Source organism: Sus scrofa, chromosome 11 (genome assembly GCF_054392235.1).
Source record: "Sus scrofa isolate SSC_HxYL_T2T_F1_AM1 chromosome 11, Sscrofa_HxYL_maternal_Yorkshire_Landrace_v2.0, whole genome shotgun sequence".
Lineage (NCBI taxonomy): Eukaryota > Metazoa > Chordata > Mammalia > Artiodactyla > Suidae > Sus > Sus scrofa.
The window spans coordinates 772288-795077 of NC_139393.1; the positions used below are offsets into that span (position 1 = coordinate 772288).

The 22790-nt window shown below is 54.6% G+C and overlaps 1 protein-coding gene across 5 annotated transcripts in view; it reads left to right on the forward strand.

The window, feature by feature from the left end:
* The first annotated feature begins 812 nt into the window (after positions 1–812).
* Positions 813–22790, forward strand: part of ATP12A (ATPase H+/K+ transporting non-gastric alpha2 subunit) — a 32074-nt gene continuing 10096 nt past the window's right edge. For 3 of the 5 annotated variants that reach the window (XR_014818886.1, XR_014818885.1, XM_005653851.4), the window contains exons 1-15: positions 813–969; positions 1988–2140; positions 6618–6677; positions 7498–7701; positions 8485–8598; positions 10067–10201; positions 10287–10404; positions 10637–10905; positions 12069–12267; positions 12380–12489; positions 14030–14164; positions 16356–16548; positions 17938–18113; positions 19327–19463; positions 21822–21972. Coding sequence is in view for 3 of the 5 variants with exons in the window: in XM_005653851.4 (XP_005653908.1) it covers positions 961–969; positions 1988–2140; positions 6618–6677; positions 7498–7701; positions 8485–8598; positions 10067–10201; positions 10287–10404; positions 10637–10905; positions 12069–12267; positions 12380–12489; positions 14030–14164; positions 16356–16548; positions 17938–18113; positions 19327–19463; positions 21822–21972 (2163 nt within the window). In the remaining 2 variants the exon portion in view is untranslated. Of the gene's footprint in view, positions 1400–1987; positions 2141–6617; positions 6678–7497; positions 7702–8484; positions 8599–10066; positions 10202–10286; positions 10405–10636; positions 10906–12068; positions 12268–12379; positions 12490–14029; positions 14165–16355; positions 16549–17937; positions 18114–19326; positions 19464–21821; positions 21973–22790 lie in introns of all 5 variants that reach the window. The other 2 variants (XM_084981168.1, XM_084981167.1) reach the window with 2 other exon arrangements.

A 22790-nucleotide genomic window follows, 5' to 3' on the forward strand; every position in this document is an offset into this window, starting at 1 on the left:
AACACGGAGCCGCAGCCTCCGTGTGTCAGCAAAAGCTCTTCTCTGGGATTCCCAGCAAGGGGGGAAACGTGTCACACCACGTTTGTATCTCCTTACACAGCTCTCACCTCAGAAGCAGGTGCCGCGAGAGTCTGGCCTCTAAAGAACCTGATATGTGGATCTGTAACCAGATGCCACAGGAGTCTCCCTGTCCCTCAGGACTTAGTCAAGGAGTGACTCACTGGTGTTGCCCTGCTCCAGGGGGTGGGGGGTGGATGCGAGTTCAAATTCTGCCCATTCGGAAAGACAAGGGATGGGAGGAGGAGGGAAGAAGGGAAGTGGGGCGGGGGGAGGGGGCCGATGCGCCCTTGCGGGAGGGGACAGGGAGACGGCCAGCCCCACCGGCGGGTGGGGGTCCAGCCCAGCCCAGCCTCCCAGCATCCTCCTCCCAGAGCCCTCCGACCTCACAGCCCCTCCATCCTTCTCCGGATCCTGCAGATATGCGGCTGTTCGGCAGAGGCTCTCCGGGCTGTTCCCGAGTTCGCTCTGCCCAACTCCATTCTCGGATAATCCCGGGCCCCTTATGGCCGGGACACCTTAGGGCAGGGTCGCTGCCGGGAGCTGCCATTCCCCCACCCCCGCCCACCCCCTGCTTTGGAGCAAAGCAAGTTCTAAAGAGAAAGGCGGCTGGGGGTTTTCCCCGGAGCTCTCCGGGCTGCAGGTCGGGGCGGCCCCACGGCACTGCCCACCGGACCCCACGCCCGCCCGGCGCGCAGCCCGCGGCAGGGGGCGGAGCTGGCCGCGCATTTAAGGCCGCGCCACCTCCCGGGCCCGGCTGGCGCTGCACCGCCTGAGCCAGGACCCGAGCCGCCAGCCTCAGCCGCCGCGGGACCCCGTCACGTGCCCGGACGCCCGCCCGCCCGTCGGGACCCCCGCGCCCCGGCCCCCGCCCGCCCGAGAGGACGGGTCCCCGCCCGCGCCATGAGCCAGGTGCGTGCAGCCGGGGCGCGAAGGCGCGGGGCGGGAGGGGAGAGCAGGGCGGGCTCCGCTCAGCGCTCCCACTGGCCGATGCTCGGCTTCTCTCCTCTCCCAGCCCAAAGCGCCCTCAGTGGGAACTCCAGGGCTGGCACGGTAGAGACCCTGACGCAACCGCGGGGCGGGCCCCCGGGGGTCCTGGGCCGGCTCCATTCCCAGGGCGGCGCTGGGCACTGCACGGGTGCGGTGGTCCTGAAGCCGTCCTGGGCGCTGAACTTCAGGAGCGGGGTGGGCGCTGCGCACCCGTTATCGGGCGCGCGCGGGAGTGTCCTGGGGGAGAACAGCTAACTCCCCCTCCAAGAAACGGGGCGCTCAGGAGTGTCCTGGGGGAAACAGGTACCCTCTCCAAGAAACGGGGCGCGCCGGAGTATCCTGGGGGAAACAGGTACCCTCTCCAAGAAACTGGGCGCGCGGGAGTGTCCTGGGGGAGAACAGCTAACTCCCCCCCAAGAAACGGGGCGCTCAGGAGTGTCCTGGGGGAAACAGGTAACCCCCCAGGAACCGGGTGCTCAGGAATGTGTTGAGGAGAACAGGTACCTCCCCCCAAGAAACAGGGCATTCGGTAGTGTCCTGGGGGAAATGGGTTACTCCCCCCAAGAAACGGGAGGTGCAGGAGTGTCTTGGGGGAAACAGGTACACCCCCCCCAACGGGGTGCACAGGAGTGTCCTGGGGGAAATGGGTTACTCCCCCCAAGAAACCAGAGTCTGGTGGGGTTGGGGTTAGGGTTAGAGGGAAATAACTTCCCACCCCAGGGAGGGGTCTCCTGAGGAGAAGCAGGTGCCCACCCAGCCTGCGCCCCCCCCACCAGAGAAAAGGCTGGCACTACTGTTTGCAGGAGGGGGAGAGAACCTCTTGGGAGGGGGCACCAGAGGGAGGGTGGCCTCTTCCCCGAGGTCCTGCCCTGGAGGCCTTCAGCGCGTCTCCAGAAACGCCTGCCTGCCTCGGGCTACCCTGCCTCTGCTTCTCTTTCAGAAAACAGAAATTTACTCTGTGGAGCTCAGTGGAACCAAAGCCTTGGAGAACCCAGACGAGGGGGGTGGCAAGAAGTGCAAGGGCCAGAAAAACAACCTCTTGGAACTCAAGAAGAAGCCGCAGAAGGAGGAGCCTAAGAAAGAGCTAGATCTGGTCAGTGCTTCTCTCCCTAAGCCAAGTGGGTGCCTTGGGGCACTGCCCTCCCGTGGGAGCTGCCCCCAAGCCCACCTGTTATGAGAATTCAGGCTCAAGAATTTGAAAATCTCTGAGATTTGTTTCCTTGCTTTAAAAAAAAAAAAAAAAAAAAAAATGGTGTGATAGTATCTGCCCAGGGGTCAGGGCCTCTGAAAGATTCCTGCATTCAGGCTGCAGGCACGCGGCCCCACAGAGAACTCAGAGGGAAGAGCCTTTGGTTCCAGTCCCCACAGGTCTGGCCCAGACCTCGCTCCTTCCTGGCGGCTTCCTTGAGATAGAAGTAACGGCTTGCCAGATTTTAGCTGATAAGATTGGACTCTGAGCCAGAACCACCCAGGAGGAAAAGCGCTAAACCCAGCTACATTTCTGAGTGTATGTGCCCCACGAGAAATAATGTCGGTGGTGAGGCTCTTAGGCTTGGACTCAGACAACCGTAGGCTCAACTGAGGTCCAGTTCTCTCTGACTGACCGGTGGCTGGGAGCCACGGTTCAAGCTTCTCTGAAACCTCCCCCGCCCCTTTTTTAATGAAAAACTGGAAATAAACAGTTTGCTTGGGTCGGTGAGGGCGAAAGGTGAGATGAGACCAAGAGCATTTTGGAATTAAAGCGCTTTGGGAAAGTGCAGTGCTGCTACTTGGGAGAGAACTTTGGAGTTAGGAGAGCTGGCCTCTCTGCAAAGAGCTGCCCTAGAACTGAAAGGTTGACCAGGTACACCTCAGGAGGGCCAAAGGGGAAACGCTAGCATCTGCAATCATGCTAGATCTTCTCTACGCTTCATTGCGACTTTACAGCTTTTTTTTTTTTTTTTGTCTTTTTGCCATTTTTAGGGCCGCTCCCACAGCATTGGAGGTTCCCAGGCTAGGGGATCTAGTCAGAGCTGTAGCTGCTGGCCTACACCACAGCCACAGCAATGCAGGATCCGAGATGTAGCTGCTGGCCTACACCCCAGCTCACAGCAATGCCAGATCCTTAACCCACTGAGCAAGGGTAGGGATTGAACCCGCAACCTCATGGTTCCTAGTCAGATTCATTAACCACTGAGCCACAACGGGAACTCCACAACTTTACAGCTTTGACCCTGAGCTACTGGTCGCCATGTAAGACCCCCCCCCGCCCCGTGTGCTGTAGAGCCTCTTGTTAAATACTCAGGAAGTGGGCAAACTGACTGATGCTGTGTTGGTAGCTTGAAGTCTGGTTATGGTGAGACATCAACAAATGCTGCGAATCAGAGCTGTGTACTGATTTTTTCTGGAGAGCTCATTGAATAGCCCGAACCACGTAGTATTTGTCCACGTGTATTCTGAGGACACGGCAGACCACAGCCCTGGAATCGCACTGACCTGAATTCAAATCCCGGTTTGACTGGAGTTCAGTTTCCTATCTTGAAAAATTGGAATTAGAGATGGTACCCACCTCCGAGGGTTGTTAAGACGGTTAGATGAGACAAAGCAGGAGAAAGACTTAGGCGGTCGCTCTTTCTGTTTGTTCGTTCTTGTCTTTGTTTGTTGTTTTTTTTTTTGTTTTGTTTTGTTTTATTTTTTGTCTTTTTAGGCAGATGGAAGCTCCCAGGCTAGGGTCAAATTGGAGCTGCAACCACCAGTCTACACCACAGGCACAGCAATGTGGGATCCAAGCCCTATCTTTGGCCTACACCACAGCTCATGGCAACGCCGGATCCTTCACCCACTGAGCAAGGCCTCGGATCAAACCCGCCTCCTCATGGATCATAGTCGGGTTCATTACCGCTGAGCCACGACGGGAACTCCCTGTGGTCATTCTTGCTCCCTTTGTATGTCTAGCATTTAGGAGTGTGGGCATAACGAGTCTTACTTAAAATCAGTATTTATAACATGCATATATATCCATCTATCAGATGCCTGTTAATTATAATGAGAAATTCCTTTGAGATCTGAGCATTTTGTGAAGATATGTAATATAGGAAGGGAGTTTCCATATCATTGGCCAAAATGTTCCTTTGATTCCTTGTTGAGAGAGGTTTTTTTTCACAACCTTCTCACAAGAATCCTATCAAGCGGACATAGTTACCCTTGAATCCTCACACACACACACACACACACGCACGCACGCACGCACGCACACGCGCACACGCGCGCACACACACCCGCCCCAGCAAATTAGAACCTTGATGAGAACTGCAACAGCCCTGGCTTCTGAAGAAACAGGCAGAAAGTGACCCAAGCCTGAGCCAGCTGGTGCTGCCCTGTGCTGTCCCAGCAGAGTTCCCACACAGCCCACCTGCCTGCCGTCCCCCGACTCCGAATCTGGGGAGCGGGGAGGAGGCTAGTGCAGGACAGGTCCATAGAGCCTCAGGTCCATCCTCCAGGCAGTGGCTCAAATTATCTGTTAGCTTTTATCAGCCCAGAACTTAGCATACTGCGCGAGCTCCTACAGTGTATTCAGTTGATATTTGTGCAGTGATGCGAGTGAGCAGAGCAGATCTGGCCGAGGAGAGGGCAGAAAGTCTAGCTCTTAATGTAACACGAAACTTTTACATACACTTAAGAAAAGAGATGGTTCTTTACCAGTCACAATGTAGATTTTTATTTCAGACCACGAGAGTTTTAGCTGTTTTTCTAGGGTTTTTCCTTTCTCCCTCATCTGAGTTATAGTTCTCCGTCTTTTCATTTTTATAGGTTTTGGGTGTGGTGACCTTTTTACAGATAATAGAGTCGTAGCCTCTCTTACTTCTGGTGTCTGCCCCCCTTGTGGCTGAAGCTGGTATGGGGGTTGCTGTGGGCTTTCTCATGGGAGGGGCTGATGCCTGCCCACTGGTAGGTGGAGCTGATTCTACTCCCTCTGGAGGGTGGGGCTTTGTCTCTGGGTGAGATTAGAGGTGGCTGTGTGCCTGGGGGGTCTTTAGGCGGCCTGTTTACTGAGGGGCGGGGCTGTGATGCCACCTGGACTGTTGTTTGCCCTGGGGCTTCTCAGCACTGATGGGTGGGGCCAGATTTTTCCCAAACGGCCACCTCCAGAGAAAGGCACTGCTGCTGAAGATTCCCGAGAGCTTTGCTTCCAATGTCCTTCTCCCACATCAAGCCACATTCACCCCTATTTTCCCAGGAGGTCCTCCAAGAACTGCAGTCAGGTTTGACCCAAATTCCTATGGAGCCTCTGCTCTGCCCTGGGACCCAGTGCACGTGAAAGTCCATGTGTACCTTTTAGGAATGGGGTCTCCGTTTCCCCCAGTCCCGCGGATCTCCTGCGCACAAGCCCCACTGGCCTTCAATGCCAGATGCTCCGGGGGCTCTTTCTCCCAATGCCATATCCCCACACATGGGGGTTTGATGTGGGGCTCAGAACTCTCACTCTTGTAGGTGAGTCTCTGTGGTAGTTACTTTCCAGTCTGTGGGCTGCCCACCCAGAGAGCTTGGGGTTGCTTATATCACGTAATCACCCCTCCTACCTCTTGATGTGGCCTCCTCTTTGTCTTCCGGAGTAGGATATCTTTTTGAAAGTTTCTGGTCCATTTGGTTGAAGATTGCTCAGCTTTTTGTTGTAAGTTTTGTTGTTTTTAGGAGAGAAGTTGAGCTCCAGTCCTTCTGTCCCGCCATCGTAATCCCATCTCCCACGAGAGTTTTAGAATCCTGAGTGCTGAGTCTTCTGGGGGTGGTGAGGGAGACTGAGCACCAGGTTTTCTGCTACAGGAAGAAGCTTCTAGTCCTTTAGCCCAGTGATTCTCAGAAGGCAAAGAGAGCGGGATTTTGCCCCCCAGGGGCCAGTAGGCAGTGTCTGGAGGTTATCCCTTCTCAGGGGAGGGTGCTGCTGGGTAGAAGCCCCCACAATGGAGTTATTGCCCCCAACATCAGTAATGCAGAGATTGAGAGACGCTCTGCTTTCGTCTAGTGCTCCTGTGGCAGAACTAGCAAGCATGCGCCCCCGCCCCCATGTTTATGTGGCAGGTGTTTAACCTGAGGGCTTCTCTGATGGGGAACTGAGCCTCAGGTACTGGAACAAGGAAGGGCAGGCGAGCTTCTGCCAGTGAGGGCCGTCAGAACATGTGAAGCGGGGAGGGCTGCTAGCATCCTCTCCCAGCCCCCTAGGTCAGGTCCAAGTTCAGCATCCAGACCCCTGGGACCCGGACAGCAGGTGTGTTAGGATGTGCACCTGCTGGACATCAGACTGAGGGGACATGCCTGCTTTGCTCCTCAAAACTAAAGACACCTGCTGTGTGGGAAACAGTGACTTAAGTCTGAACTCTTCAGAGACAGAGGATCCCCGCCAGTGACCTGTCCTGCAGCAACTCTGTCTGCACTGCAGGAGCCACCTGGGACTAAAGGTTCTCTTTCCACCCCGAAATTCCTGGTCCTCTCCCAGCCTCAGTGCTGCTCCCAGCTTTCGTGGGCCTGTCAAGGCAGAGCATATGAGTCTTTTGGAGTTATCTAATTTACTCTGTTCTTTTTTCCATGGGCCTCAGGATGACCACAAGCTCAGCAATAAGGAATTGGAAACAAAATATGGCACAAACATCATTACAGTAAGTCATCACCGACCCGGGGTGGGGAGAGAACCGGTGACCCCACAAAGGGGAAGCCTGGCTCATGTTTGTGCCAAAGAACGTGGTGCCTTTAGGATGGGTGACCTGTAGCTGCAATTCAGAGAGGGCCAGCCCCCCCCCCCCCCGCCCCTGTGCCAACCTCATGAGAGAGGGCTGGTTCACCGCAGCAGCTACATGTCTGAACCGCAGCCCTGGCCGAGCCCTCTGCTGAGCTGTGTGCCCTTGGTCACGGGCGGGTCCTTGACTGTGACAGCAGGAAAGCTGTGCTGACCAGGGAAGGTTCAGATGCTTCCTCGCTGTCATGGTCAGAGGTTGCTTTCCAACCCCGTGCCCTATCCAAAGCCTCATCTGGGGAGAAAGAATGGCTGCAGGTACCAGGTACCCGGCGTGCCTCACAAAATCACCCACCATGGAATTAGGCTTCCTTCTGTGAATTCATCCAAAATTTCAACAGTTCTGGTGTCTTCACATCAGGAGATTTGGATGCAGCTGGTCAGGTCAACAAAAATCCCTACTGTGTGACACCCCAGACCTGCAGGGCGGGGGCGGGGAAGCAGATGTGCAGGGGAGCGTCACCACCTCCGCACTGCTCCCCTCGGTGGCACATGAGAGGGTTCAGGGGTGTGCTGAGAGAGCCGTGAGTTCTGACTGTGTGGCTCCCCGCGTGGCACAGTGGTTGCCCTGGGGCACAGCAGCCTCTCCCCGCGGGCTGTGGAAATGTGACATCCAGCACCGGGGGGTGGGGTGGGGGGCAGACGAGTCTGATCTGAGTCCTGTTTCCTTCGCTCGGCTTTCTCAGGGTCTCTCCAGCGCCCGGGCTGCTGAGCTCCTGGCTCGGGATGGGCCCAACGCCCTCACCCCCCCTAGGGAAACCCCGGAGATCATCAAGTTCCTCAAGCAGATGGTGGGGGGGTTCTCCATCCTTCTGTGGATAGGAGCCGTCCTGTGCTGGATCGCGTATGGGATTCAGTACTCCAGCGATAAGTCCTCCTCCCTGGACAACGTAAGGGCCTGCGTGGGTCTGCAGGTGGCTGGGTGCGGGGGGCCTGGGCCGAGCCCGGGGCTGCGGTCGGGGGCTACCACTGACCAGTCTCTGCACGGGTGTGGGGACATCAGTCGTTTTCCAGCAGGAAATAGAACTCGTAGCTAACTCTGATGACTCAGAGGCAGTATGAGCATGAATTTTTGAGAGAGAGAGACTCTTAACTTTCTAGGTGAAAAAAATCGATATTCACACTCTGTGTGATTCCGTTACTATGAAATGTCCGGAACCAGGCAGCCTGGGGTCGCAGAGCTGATCAGCACCTGCCAGGGCGGGGCTGGGGCAGGGAGTGACTCCCGTGGGCACCAGGGGACGGATTAGGGCAGTGGGTTGTGGAGTTCCCTTCGTGGAGCAGCAGAAACTGATCTGACTAGTATCCATGAGGATGCGGGTTCAATCCCTGGCCTCGCCCAGTGGATGGGGATCCGGCATTGCCGTGAGCTGCTGTGTAGGTCACAGATGCAGCTTGGATCCCGCATGGCTGTGGCTTTGGCGTAGGTCGGCAGCTGCAGCTCTGATTGGACCCCTAGCCTGGGAACCTCCATATGCTGCAGGTGTGGCCCTAAAAAGACAAAAAAAAAAAAAAAGGATGGTGGGATGTGGTGATCGTTATACAACTGTGTCAGTTATGAGTAGTTATTTAATTACATACTTCAGGTGAGTAGATTGTGGGAACTCCGGCCGTGGGATCTGGCTCCTTCCTGATGCTTGTTTTTCCGACCGATGGCTGTCCTTCTCTCCCAGGTGTACTTGGGCTCTGTGCTTGCCCTGGTCGTTGTTTTAACCGGGATCTTTGCTTACTACCAAGAGGCGAAAAGCACCAACATCATGGCCAGCTTCCACAAGATGATCCCGCAGGTGAGTGCAGCCGTCCCTCTGCGTCTGCGAGACCTCAGGTGAGCAGCATCGGATGAGGAGGAGACAGGGGCCTGGGAGGCACAGGGTCGCGCCCAGGCCCTGGCCCCATCCTTGCTGCCTGCAGACTCCTGGGCAAGTGACGTTGTTTGTCTGAACCCCCGTTTCCTCCCGGGGTTTCGAGGTGTTCAGGATGAGGTAAGATACAGGAAAATGCCCAGTGAAGAGCAAACTGGGACAGAAGCATGAGTCACTGTACGGCATCAGCTTCAGTGAACCATCCAGACAAGAGCTGTGGTTCATGACGGTGGCTAGCAGCCACGGAGGCCAACTGTGACGCTTTATCTGTGACCATTTTTGCTGCCACTTTGGAGCTTCCCTGCTCGCTGCCCGCAGATGCTGCCTGCGTGGGAGGGCCACAGCTCCACGCCCCAGGAGGCCCCAAGCCCCTGTCAGCTCAGCAGGCACAGCGCCCTCCCTAAACCACAGGGCTGCCAGGGGGGACTCTGGGGCAACTCTTGTGCTCAAAGTGGAGCCCCAGCTCTCACTGCACTCAGTTTTCCTGACCTTGAACCCTTGGGCTCAACCTTCAGGCGTCTCCCAAGACACCCCAGCAGCCTGGCTCATCTTACTTGTCTCCCTTTCCATCAGGCCCAGGGCTGTCGCTTTGCTGTGTGCCCTCATAGCGGCATTTTCTGCTTCCAGAGAAACTGCTGTGTGTGTCCACTCAAGAAAACAGTTCTGAGGGTCTTCAAGTCAAAGCCTTTGTTTAATTTTTAGATTTTGTTGTTGTTGTTGTGAGGGTTTTTTTTTTGTTTGTTTTTTTGTTTTTTGCTTTTTAGGGCCATACCTGGAGCAAATGGAAGTTCCCAGGATAGGGGTCGAATAGGAGCTACAGCTGCTGGCCTACACCACAGCCACTGCAACTCAGGATCCGAGCCTCGTCTGCGACCTATACCACAGCTCAGGGTAATGACTGATCCTTAACCCTCTGAGAGAGGCCACCTCACGGTTACTAGTCGGATTTGTTTCCACTGCACCGCAACGGGAACTCCTAAACCCATGCTTTTTTTTTTTTTTTGTCTTTTGTCTTTTGTTCTTATAGGACCACACCAGCGGCATATGGAGGTTCCCAGGCTAGGGATCGAATCAGAGCTATAGCCACTGGCCTACGCCACAGCCACAGCAACGCCAGATCCGAGCCGCATCTGTGACCTACACCACAGCTCACAGCAATGCCGGATCCTTAACCCACTGAGCGAGCCCAGGGATCCAACCGGCATCCTCGTGGATACTAGTCAGCTTCGATGCCACTGAGCCTTAACGGGAACTGCCTTTGTTTCGTTTTTGCCGTTCTGATAGCTATGGGTTCCAGTGCCCCTGGCCACCTGCCCATGACATCGGGGAGCAGGGGAGGGTCGGCACCAAGCCGGGAGGGAAGCTGAGATGGGGTGCTGTTCTCCTCACACAGCAAGCCCTTGTCATCCGCGACTCAGAGAAGAAGACGGTTCCTGCAGAGCAGCTGGTGGTGGGGGACATAGTGGAGATTAAAGGCGGAGACCAGATTCCTGCGGACATCAGGCTGCTGACGGCCCAGGGGTGTAAAGTGAGTGTTGTGGGTGCTCCCCAGCTGTGGGGTCGCGGACAGGGAGCAGGTGCCTCATGTTGAGCTCTTTGCCCGACCTCTTCAGGTGGATAACTCATCGCTCACGGGGGAGTCAGAGCCCCAGCCCCGCTCCTGTGAGTTCACCCACGAGAACCCCCTGGAAACTCGGAACATCGGCTTCTTCTCCACAACCTGCCTGGAAGGTACGTCCAGCCGCACGCAGGCTGCCGGCTGCGCTCGTGTCACTTTGTCCCCTCTCCCTCGTCAGGCTCTAGGTTTCTGTCTCTTTACCATTTCTTGCTGCAAAGCTTGTCCAAGGCAAACCCACCCTGAAGGGCTCAGCGCGCCGGGGCTGGGCCCTGGCGGTATCCTGAGCGGGCTGGCCGTGTGCCCCCTGGTGAGGGCCCCGGGGTAGACTGTCTGCCCCTCCTGCAGGCACGGCCACGGGCATGGTCATCAACACGGGGGACCGCACCATCATCGGGCAGATCGCCTCGCTGGCCTCGGGAGTCCAGAACGTGAAGACGCCCATTGCCGTCGAGATCGAGCACTTCGTTCACATCGTGGCTGGCGTGGCCGTCTCCGTCGGCATCCTTTTCTTCATCATCGCCGTGTCCATGAAGTACCACGTCCTGGACTCCATCATCTTCCTCATCGGCATCATCGTGGCCAATGTGCCCGAGGGCCTCCTGGCCACGGTCACGGTGAGTCTGAGCTGAGAGTGCCCACACCCTGACCCCACTAACCTGCCGTTCCGCTGTGCGCGGTCAGCTCCCGCCACAACCGGCTTTCTTAGTGGGACAAAAGGAATATGTGTTCATATTTGAGTGCATTGTTCCCCCAAACCTTGTATTTTCGTTTTCAGGAGATCTATCGGCAAATCACATGTGATATGTTGCCCTTTTTTTTTTTTTTCTTTTTTTTTTTTTAAATCTTTTTACCTTTTCTAGGGCCGCACCTGTGGCATATGGAAGTTCCCAGGCTAGGGGCTGAATCAGAGCTGTAGCCGCCAGCCTACGCCATAGCCACAGCAACGCCAGATCTGAGCCTCGTCTATGACCTACACCACAGCTCACAACAAGGCCGGATCCTTAACCCACTGAGTGAGGCCAGGGATCGAACCCTCGACCTCCTGGTTCCTAGTCGGATTCGTTAACCACTGAGCCACGACAGGAACTCCAACCACTCACAGATTTTCTAGAAGCCTGATACCTTCCCCACATTTCCACAGTTCTTAAAAAGAAAACAAGGGAGTTCCCATTGTGGCTCAGCAGGTTAAGAACCTGACTCGTACCCATCAGGACGCAGGTTCCATTCCTGGCCTCACTCAGTGGGTTAAGGATCCACTGTTGCCGTGAGCTGTGGTGTAGGTCGCAGATGCGCCTCAGATCTGGCATTGGCTGTGGCTGTGGTGTAGGCCAGCAGCTACAGCTCCGATTTGATCCCTAGCCTGGGAACCTCCATATGCTGCAGGTGCAGCCCTAAAAACAAAAAAAAAAAAAAAAAAACAACCCTGCTGAGCTCTTGAAGTGAATCACATGTTCCCCGATTCCCCAGAGCAGCAGCCGAGCCCGCTGGGCCAGCCCTTGTTTGTGGCGACAGGGGCTGGAGCATCAGTCGGCGTAGCCTTGCGCGGCTTTGCTGCCTGTGGGTCCCTTCGCATCATTTTTCCCAAGGGGCAAAGGTACCAGAAAGCATCCCGTATTTACTGAAGAAAGAACTGAGACGTCTAAGGCTTTCTGTGGCCTATGAGCTCTGGTCTGTGCACCTGTGCTCTGTCTGTCACCACACCAGAAACTCGTCTGGCCCTGTTCCTGCCTGACTGAACCACCCTGAAAACGATGGTTTTCTCTCTCCCCTCATCTAGGTGACTCTGTCACTGACGGCAAAGCGGATGGCCAAGAAGAACTGCCTGGTGAAGAACCTGGAGGCCGTGGAGACCCTGGGCTCCACCTCCATCATCTGCTCGGACAAGACGGGGACCCTGACCCAGAACAGAATGACCGTGGCCCATCTGTGGTTCGACAACCAGATCTTCATGGCGGACACCAGTGAAGCCCATTCAAGTAATGAGCGCCTTCCGCCTGGCCCCGCGCGGGCGGGGGGCTCAGCAGAGGGGCCGTCGGCCCTCAGGGGACCGCGGGCACAGCACCCTCGGCATCCGTGTTCCTCTTCCAGACCAGGTCTTCGATCAGAGCTCTGCCACCTGGGCCGCCTTGTCCAAGATCATCACCCTGTGTAACCGGGCTGAGTTCAGGCCAGGCCAGGACAGCGTCCCCATCATGAAGGTGAAGCCTCGGGCGGCGGGGGCGCCTTGTCTGTCCCGTGTGGTGCTGGACGTCGTCTCTCCAGCGGAGTGACGTTTGTGCTGTTAAGAGCGAGTCTAATGACCAGACTTGTAGAAAACCCTCTTCTCTGTAACTGGCTCCGAGAACCCTAAAAGCGCTCAGATGAAGCTCTCAGGCCTTTTGAAAATTCTGTCTCATTCCAGAAAATGGATGTGCCTTTAAGTGACTCTCTTCTTTACCGGCTAAGAGGGTATAATCGAAGGCTCTTCGTTAGATAAATGCCATCCCCTGGCAGGATCCTAGAGCGGATTCCTCTGGGCTGCAGACGGAGTCCCTGTAATTGCAGCATGTAAAAGCCAACTCCTCCCCTCCTCCCCCCTCCTGCCCTCCCTTGTCCCCTCCTCCCTCCCTTCCCACCTCTCCCCCCTCCCCCTCCCTCCCCTCGTCCCATCCCACTTCCCTCCCCTCCCACCCTCTTCTCGCAGTGAGTCACTGAATCTGTGCTCTCCTGGCTCTTCTGTTTGCCATCTTTTTCCTTCACAGGCTCTTACTCTTTCTTAGGGTTTTTGTTTGCTTTTCTTTCTCTGTCGCCCAGGTCACTAACTGTCCTTTTGGCCAATTACTTCTCTGTATCTTTCAAATCCTTATCTCCAGGACTAATTTCTCACCCAAACTCGGGGACCTTCGCCTAGCCGTGTGTTTCCATTTGGAAGTCTTGTGTGTTACACGCTCAATACAGAGTCACTTGTCCCCTTCCATCTGGACCCAGACCGGCTCCAAATTAATATCTGGTCCCACCTTTTCTATTTTCCTGTGATGTAATTATTTTACCTGTCATCCAGGTAAAACTTTGGGAAGCCGTCTTTATCTTTATATCCTTTCCAGATGTCTAGCGCATCACCGAGTCCTATTATTCTCGTTTCAGAATATCTGTAATTATGCATTTCTGCTGAATCACCAACACCTTGCTCTGAACAGCGGTACTGGCCTCTGAACTGGCCTCCACGATCCCCCCGATCCCTCCCCCAGGCTTTCCTGCCTGCCACTCATTTTCCTTAAGAACCGCACTGCAGGAACTTCTCCATCTGACTTTGTGCAGAAACTTTCCGCACGTCTCTGCCTTGCTTCTCGAGTGTAGGCCTCGGCCGCTTCCAAGGCCCTCTGAATCCACAGCGCCCTCCTCCCCCAGCTGTCCTCCGGCCATCCTTGACGGAACACTGGTTTCTAGAAGGCTTTCTTCTGCTCCTCTCCATAGATAACCCACCTGTCTTGCAAGATCTAGCTCCGAGCTGCTTCTTCCAGAAAAGCTTCCAGCCTCAGAGGTTCTGCCTTTCCTGAGCTTCCCTGACACCAGCAGGCGGCACCAGGCAGCCGCGTGTAGCTTGTAGTGTGTCGTGTGTAGCGTGCCTCGGTCTTAAGTAGTCACTAACTGAGGTGTAAGGTTTTCTTCCTCCAGTTACAGAGGAAGCTTAGTTCATTGAAAATAATCACAAAAGAAGCAGACTAGGTGCTGCAAGTATGTCTCTCTTCTGATTTTCAGAAAGTTGTGGTTGGCGATGCCTCAGAAAGTGCCCTTTTGAAATTCTCAGAGGTCATTTTGGGTGATGTGATGGAAATTAGAAAAAGAAACCGCAAAGTAGCTGAAATCCCTTTTAACTCGACCAACAAATTTCAGGTGAGTTTTTCCTCACAACTGTATCATTATTATTATTATTATTTTTGTCTTTTTAGGGCCACACGTGCAGCATATGGAGGTTCCCAGGCCTAGGGGTCAAATCGGAGCTGCAGCTGCCGGTCTACACCACAGCCACAGCAATGCGGGATTCAAGCCACGTCTGCGACCTACACCACAGCTCATGGCAACGCCATATCCTTAACCCACCGAGCGAGGCCAGGGATCGAACCCTCATCCTCGTGGATCCTAGTCTGGTCCGTTAATCGCTGAGCCACGACGGGAACTCCCACACCTGAATCTTTATCATCACTAGAACCGCATTTCTACCTGCAAGTACTCCCTGGGTAATATGTCCTTCGAATGATACGCGAGCTCAGGGATGCGGGGCCTGGACATTGGGTGAACCGAGAGCAGGTTTCCCTGAAGTGCGTGGGGAAAATGGGAAAGTGACGGTCTCACCGGGGTCTGTGTTCCTGCGCATGATCTGTCCGTGACACGCGCCCACATGCACACACGGACCAGCGCCCGCATGGGGTAACCTCGGTGCAGGTGAGGGGCGCCCACCTCATCCCAGAGGACAAGCAAATGTGGGGACATGGGGAGAAGCAGGACTGCACACGGTCTGGGTGGGGCACTTGACACGCTTCCTCTCGCTTAATTCTCATGTTGCGCCTGCGGGGTGGAACCAAGCCCCCCGAAACCGGCAGGTGGAAGCGGCCTCAGAGTCCCACAAGCATCTGAGGGGCGTGGCCAGTTCGCACACCTCTGACTCCTGAGTCTGTGCCTTTTCCACCACGACACAGGCAGGGCATTTAGTTCCGGCCTGGGGCAAGCGGTGCCCTTCGTGAGACCAGCAACAGCTGTCCAGTCGGCCCCGCGTGCCGTGTGGAGTGCTCTCCTTTCCACCCCCTGCTTGGGAGGAGCGTGGCCATCCCTGCTAGCTGTCCCTCCCCTCACCAGGTGTGGGGGGAGCCAGCCCTCAGCCATGCCCCCCCGCCCCCCACCTCCTGTCGCTCCAGGCAGCTTCCCCTGCCCCCCAGAGCTGAGACCAAGCAGCCGGACGTGGTCTTTGCATCACAGACATTGTACAGATAGGATGCCATGATGGCGTGGGAGTTTCTGGAAATGACCCATGCATTTTGTTTGGAAGGAATTTAGGATCGGAAAGTAACTGCAGCACACATCTTTGTGGATAAGTGGCCAGTGAAGAATCATGGCTAGCCAAGTAGCCAAGTAAGCAAAGGTGTGATGTTAAAATCCAGGGAGTTCCCTGGCAGCCTCGTGGTTAGGGCTCAGCCCGTTCACCACTGTGGCCCAGGTTCAGCCACTCCACACCGCAGCCAAAAAAATGATATAAAATATAGAAGAAATCAGATCTCTGATTTCAGAACATTCAGGATGTAAGTGGAACTAGAACGAGTAACAGTCCTACAAAGCACTCGTCATAACCACGAACAGGGGCTGATTTCCACACGTGTTAAAAAACGACCAAACAAAAACTACCAACTTAGAATCAACCGATAGACCGCATTGGGAGGGTCTTTCTTTGTAACTGACTCGTTCTCTCCCAAATACTCCCGCCTCCTAAAGTTCCTTTTAAGGACTTAGAAGGGTACCTGGGTACAGTCTGGACGTCGTCAGACTTAGCGCCTTTATTACTGTCTGTACGTGTTTTCACATCTTCCCTGATTATCTTAGGAGGCAGGTGGAAGTAGAGCTGCTCGGTCAGAAGGTGTCGCTCTTACAGTGGTTCTGTCCCCTGCGGGCCCGTGCGTGACAGCCCGTCCCACACCCCAGCAGAGCTGCCAGCACCCACCTGCGCCCAGGCTGCTTCTCACAGCAGGGAGGTCAGGGCAGCAGCTCTTGTTCCAGGCAGGTTTCTGGGTCCCAGAGCTGCCAGGGTCAGTTTCAGAGACAAGCTGTACTTGGTCTGAATTCAGACTCAGGGGGTGTCGCCCTGGGCTGGGACAGCGCTGGAGCTCTGCATGTGTCCTGGGCCCGAGAGAAGGGACAGGCCCTGCCTGCAGAGAACGCGCCTCCTAGCGTGTGGAGGACCACGGGCAGCCGAGAAAGGATGTGTGCGGCCTGGTCACAGGGCTGCCCTGCAGGTCTGCATGGTTCAGGCCCCAGGACCAGGCGGGTCACCCCCGCATGGCACGGCCCGTCTCAGCAGCCGCGTTCCTCTCCCCAGCTCTCCGTCCACGAGACCGAGGACCCCGACGACAAGCGTTTCCTGGTGGTGATGAAAGGGGCCCCCGAGCGGGTCTTGGAGAAGTGCAGCACCATCATGGTCAATGGGCAGGAGCAGCCCCTGGACCGGAGCACGGCCGAGGCCTTCCACACGGCCTACATGGAGCTGGGCGGCCGGGGCGAGCGCGTGCTGGGTGAGGGCCCGCGTCTGCCTGTTAGGCCCGGGAAGGGAGCCTCTGGCGACCCCTCGAGTCCCAGGGGACAATGTGGTGACCCGGGGAGGAGCCCCGCAGGAAGAGCAGGGCGGGGTCCCGGAGGCTTCAAGGGGTCCCTCTTCCACCTGGACCGCGGCATGAGGGCCAGGACGTGCAGGGGGCTGGGGTCCGCCAGGGACTGCAGAGGAGGCAAGTGGCTAGGGCCCAGGGGAGGGTGGAGCGGGCTCCTTGGGGGTGAGGCTGGGACAAGGGGCCCAAGCTTGTGCCCGGACTTCGTGCTACAGCGAGCAGAGGGCCCTGGCGGCCGCGCCAGAGGTGACAGATCACAGTGTTTGGGAAAGGCTTCTAGCTGGGGGGGACGCGTGGGTCGCAGGGGCAGGTCTGCATCCCCCCATCCCACCTGCGCCCGCCCGGGAAGAACTGGAGTGTGCAGGGCAGATAGAGACCAGCAGAGGTGGCATGAGTGAGGCTTAGAGACTCATTGGAGGAAAAAGCAAGTTTGGAAAAGAGTTGAAGACGTCCGGCTTCGTGAGCGGAAGGGGACTGCCAGTCCCTGGGAGCAGGGAGGTTACAGGGGAGGAGCCTTCGAAATACAGCCACCGAGGCGGGCGCCTGGCAGTGGTAAGGTAAGTGGGGTCACAGGACGGGGCTGTGGTGAGACTCGGGGCCGGCGGAATGGCACCTGTAAACTCCCGCCTGGTGCCCGGTTCCAGGTAACAAGCTCACGGTGATGCACAGCCCAGTGAAGATCGGGGACGTTCTCGCCAGCAGAGAGGGACTCTGAGGCTTGGGGTTTCCGGAGGATATTTGAGTTTGTGAAGCAAACACAATGTGTAAATGAGGTGATGATGCCGGCACCCTTGAACCTCACAGCACCGGAGGGTCTTTTCAAGGCAGGACGGCCGCCCGTCTGCCGAGAGTTGCTCCAGGAACCAGGGCTTGACTCTCAAAGCCTGTGCTTCCCTGAGACGCGGAAAGCGCGCCCCACGCCTCGTGGCTGCTGTGAAAAGCTGCGGAGAAAGGCCCCTTCGCTGGCTTGTGCAGGAGCTGTTGCTCGGCCTCAGAGGGCCTCCTCCGACCCCCGCCCCCACCTGTGCTCTGCACACTCCGCCTCCTCGCGTCTGTCCCCCCCACGGGGGCGTCTTCAGAAGTACAGGCTGTCAGCTCCGGGCTTTGTAGCCCCAGGCCCTCACAGAGCACAGTAGCTTGTTTTCCTAAACATGCGAGTTATGGAGCGGAAAGAAGGAGACGTCCCCTCGGAAGTACTGGCAGCACACGAAGCATGGGGGGGTGTCTGAAAACGGTCCTTCTTTCTCTTGTCATTTCTGGTCCTCGTTTCATGGGCTCCCAAATTCATATCCATTTCAGGCTTCTGTCACCTCTACCTGCCGGCGGATGAGTTTCCAGAAACCTACTCGTTTGATGTCGACACGGTGAACTTTCCCACGTCCAGCTTCTGCTTCGTGGGCCTCTTGTCCATGATCGACCCGCCTCGGTCCACGGTCCCCGACGCGGTCGCCAAGTGCCGGAGCGCGGGCATCAAGGTGGGCCTTCTGCCTTCCTGGCTTGAAGTCCTCCTCCACGTGTCCTTCTGGGGTGACTTCTCACAGCAGAGTCGGTGTTTAGGTTCCTTCAACTAAATGTCACAATTTTTTTTTAAATTTTTTTGTCTTTTTGCCTTTTCTAGGGCCGCTCCCACAGCACATGGAGGTTCCCAGGCTAGGGGTCTAACCAGAGCTGTAGTCACCGGCCTATGCCAGAGTCACAGCAACTCGGGATCCAAGCCACGTCTGCGACCTAAACCACAGCTCATGGCAACACCGGATCCTTGAGCAAGGCCAGGGATCGCACCCACAACCTCACGGTTCCTAGTTGAATTCGTTAACCACTGCGCCACAATGGGAACTCCTAAATGTCACAATTCCCTTTTAAAACTCTGCTGGCACGATACTAAGATTTTAGTAACTGTCCCATAAAAGCAAAGTGTTTGTGTGGGAGAAACCGCAGGAGTAACTGCAGTGAGCAGAGTGCTGTCCCTGTGCCACGAAGTGGCCGTGTCTCGCCCTAGACGCTGATGGACAATGAGACATTTTATGGGGGCTCCCCAGGGGGTTAAGCAGGTTGAGGATCCCACACTGTCACTTCTGTGGCTCACATTCAACTCCTGGCCTGGGTACTTCTCATGCTGCGGGCGTGGCCAAAAAAAAAGATTTTATTTCTTTAAAAAAATTTTTTTTATTGTTATTTCCCCAATACAATTTTTTTTTCTACTGTACAGCATGGGGACCCAGTTACACATACTTGAATCCATTCTTTTTTCTCCCATTATCATGCTCTATCATAGGGACTAGACATAGTTCTGAGTGCTACACGGCAGGATCTCATTGCTAATCCATTCCAAAAGCAATGGTTGACCCTAAGCTCCCAATCCATCCCACTCCCTCCCCCTAAGATTTGATTACCACATATGAATTCCATTACTGTGCAAACTCCTAGCTGGAGCCCGTGAAGCTGCCTGAGGAGAGAGCCTCGGCCCACTCAGATGCACTTCCCTCAGAGGAGCGGGCTTCCTCTCAGGTCAGAGGAGGAGATGAAGGAGCCTTAGGAGCAAGGGTGGGGTCGTGGTCTTTGACGGGAAGGTCAAGACTGCCCCGGGGGCGAACCCCAGGGGTCACCAGCGGGCTCTGCCATCCTGGCCGGGGTGGGGGACGAGCCGAGCTCCTCAGTGTCCACGGGCCCTTCTCCTTTGTGCTCTAGGTCATAATGGTGACGGGCGATCATCCCATCACAGCCAAAGCTATTGCCAAGAGCGTGGGTATCATTTCCGCCAACAGCGAGACGGTGGAAGACATCGCCAAACGCCTCAGCATTGCCGTGGAGCAGGTGGACAAGCGGTGAGCTCAGAACCAACGCAGCCCAGCTCAGGCGCTTGGCACCAGGCCCAGTTGCCTCTGGAGAAACGTGCTGCTCGGAGCAAAGCTCCCTTTTGCCAAACATCCTCTTAGGGCACTGCAGGGCTGGTGTACTCTAGGATTGATACCTGCATTCACCATTCCAAGCTCCCTTGAGCACCTCACATGTGCCAGGCACTGTGCTGACAGCATAAAAATGACCTCTCTGCACTTCCTGTGTGAAATTCCAACCCAACCAAGTTGCATTTAGTCCATTAACATTTAAGTTAGTTATCGATAGGTATGTTCTTCTTGACATTTTATTAATTGCTTTGGCTTTGGTTTTGTTGCTCTTTTTTCTTCCCTTCTTCTCTTGTTCTCTCCTCTTATGGTTTGATGACTCTCTGTAGTGTTGTATCTGAGTTGATTTTTCTTATCTGTTTGTGTATCCATTGTAGAATTTTGGTTGGAAGTTACTCTGAAGTTTCAATATAAGAGTCTATATATATATACACACACACACATATATATATATATATACGAGATTAAGTCGTTGTTCTCTTAATTGCAAGTGCATCTCCAGTGTCTTGCGTTTGTTCCCTCCTCTTCTCACAGTTTCTGATTTTGGTGGCATAATTGTGTGTGGATGATTTCCTATCTTTACTGTATATATACCTTTACTGGTGAGCCTTGTCATTTGTGGTATTTTTGCTTCTGGTTGCATGCTTTTCTTTTCTGCCTAGAGAAGTTCCTTTAGTATTTGTTGTAAGGCTGGTTTAGTGTTGCAGAATTCTCTCAGCTTTTGCTTATCTGTGAAGGTTTTGATTTCTCCTTCAAATCTGAATGAGAGCCTTGCTGGGTAGAGTAATCTTGGTTGGAGGTTTTTTCCTTTCATCACGTTAAGTACATCATGCCACTCCCTTCTGGCCTGCAGAGTTTCTGCTGAAAAATCTGCTGGTAACCTTATCGGGGTTCCCTTGTATGTTATTTGTGTCTTTTCCCTAACTGCTTTCAATATTCTCTCTTTGTCTTTCATTTTGGTCAGTTTGATTAATACGTGTCTTGGGGTGTTCCTCCCTGGGTTTATTGTATATGGTATTCATTGTGCTTCCTGGATTTGAGTGGGTGGTTCCTTCCCCATGTGAGGGAAGTCTTCTGCCATTATCTCTTCAAATATTTTTTCTTCCCCTTCTCTCTCTTCTCCTGCTGGCACCCCTGTAATATTGGTGCATTTAATGTTGTCCCAGAGTTCTCTGAGACTCTCAACCCAACGAAGTTGATCTGAAGACTTAAGTACCTAATTTTGAGTAGAAACTTGGAGCAAAGACTTTATAGGCAAGGACTGGCCATTGAAGCCATTGTGTAATCAGGAATGTCAAGAATCCTTTGCATCCAGCACATCCGCTCATGGGCCTCTTGAGATTGATTCGCTCAGCTTCGTAACTGAAACCGTGGAAACGTACTTCTCTTTGCCTTTTTATTTGGTAGAAAACAGAATGAAGGCTTCCTAAGGAAAGAAAGACTCAGGTTTTCCTGTGTCCTCCTTTTAACCATGTTCATCTTTTAGTCCAAACGTTGTCCATTTATTCTGTATTCTCTCAACCGTTCCCTGCTGAGCGCCAGCAGTAACCAGGCTCTGTGCTAGAGCTGGAACTGTAGCAGCAGACAGACCAGACACTCTCCCCGTGTCCAGTGCTCCTCTGTGTAAATAACTTGATGTTGGGAGCTTTTGTGTATTTGTTTTGTCTTCAAAAATATAGAATTAAAAAAAAAAAAAAGCGCCAGGCCCTGCAGACCATCTTAGGGATTCTGGGGTCTGTTGGAAGCACAGTGGATCCCACCACCCTGTCTGCATGAGCAGTGGTTTCTAGAACCTCACTTTGATAGTCAGCAGGTCATAGGTCTCCTCGAAGAAGATCTCAGTAAACTCTTCTCCCTACAAAGCTCATTGCATAGGAAATGCTCTAAATCTGAAATAAACCACAGCACAGAATTGTTATCTATGTGTTTAGGCGTAAACTGAATTCTAGGACCCAGATCACACAAACAGGGAGCTTTTCACAAACCACCTTTTGCATGTGGAGTAAAGCCCTTCCCAGGAGGTGCCACCCCCACCTGCTCCTGCAGAGAAAGGGCTCCTTGGCCTTTTCCTCTTGTATGACCAGGAAATGGCCTTATTTGTTAGCCTCATTTACTGTCCTGAAACGAGACCCCAGTCCTCCCAGTGCTCCCCCGCTGGAGTCCTGGGTGTGGGGACGCCGGGTTCCGGGTACTCAGAGGCTTCAGCCCACCTCCCCCCAGAATAGAGTCGCAAGCTCAGATTCACCTTGGGCCTCACCCAGTTCCTCCCGGCCCTTCTAGGGATGCTAAAGCCGCCGTGGTGACTGGCATGGAGCTGAAGGACATGAGCCCGGAAGAGCTGGACGAGGTCTTAACCAACTACGCGGAGATCGTCTTCGCCCGGACGTCCCCCCAGCAGAAGCTGACCATCGTGGAGGGCTGTCAGCGGCAGGTGGGCAGATGCGGCCCCTGGACCTTCCCCGACTGTCACGTCCCTCAGGGAAACGCCACGCAGAGGCCTGGGTCCCTGCCAGGGCTCTGGCCGGTCCTCACCGCCCCACATCCCCACCTGGCAGGGCTGACCCTCTGCCCACTTTGAGACCCTCCCACATGCTCCCCAAGGGCTTTCTGACCATGAAGCTTGGGAGATGTGGGCACAGGAAGATTTACAATGCATGGCAGAGAACAAAAGTGTCAAGACGCAAGGTATGGAGTTCCTGTCGTGGCTCAGAGGTTAAGAAACTTGCCTAACATCATGAGGATGCAGGTTCCATTCCTGGCCTCGCTCAGTGGATTCTCATGTTGCCGTGAGCTGTGGTGTAGGTCACAGATGCGGCTCAGATCCAGCGTGGCTGTGGCTGTGGTGTAGGCTGGCAGCTGTAACTCCGATTGGACCCCTAGCCTGGGAACCTCCATATGCCACAGGAGCAGCCCTAAAAAGCAAAAAAAAAAAAAAAAGGCATAAGATATAAGATATCCACTCTTGCCTGCCACACACTGTTTTTTTCCTCCGGTTTTATTGAGATGTAACCGGCGCACAGCACTGTTACTGTGTGTAACTGTGTGAGCATAACTTGCGCAGCAGAATGATCTGCTTACGTACGTCATAAATGATGATCACAGGTTTAGTGAACAGCCATCTGATGTGGATACGAAATTAAAGAAAAACAAAAATGTTTCCCTGTGCTGAGACCTCGAGACTTACCCTCTTCAACGACCTTCAGATGGCGCGTACAGCCTTGTTAATTGGGCTTTCAAGTGGTACCTTCC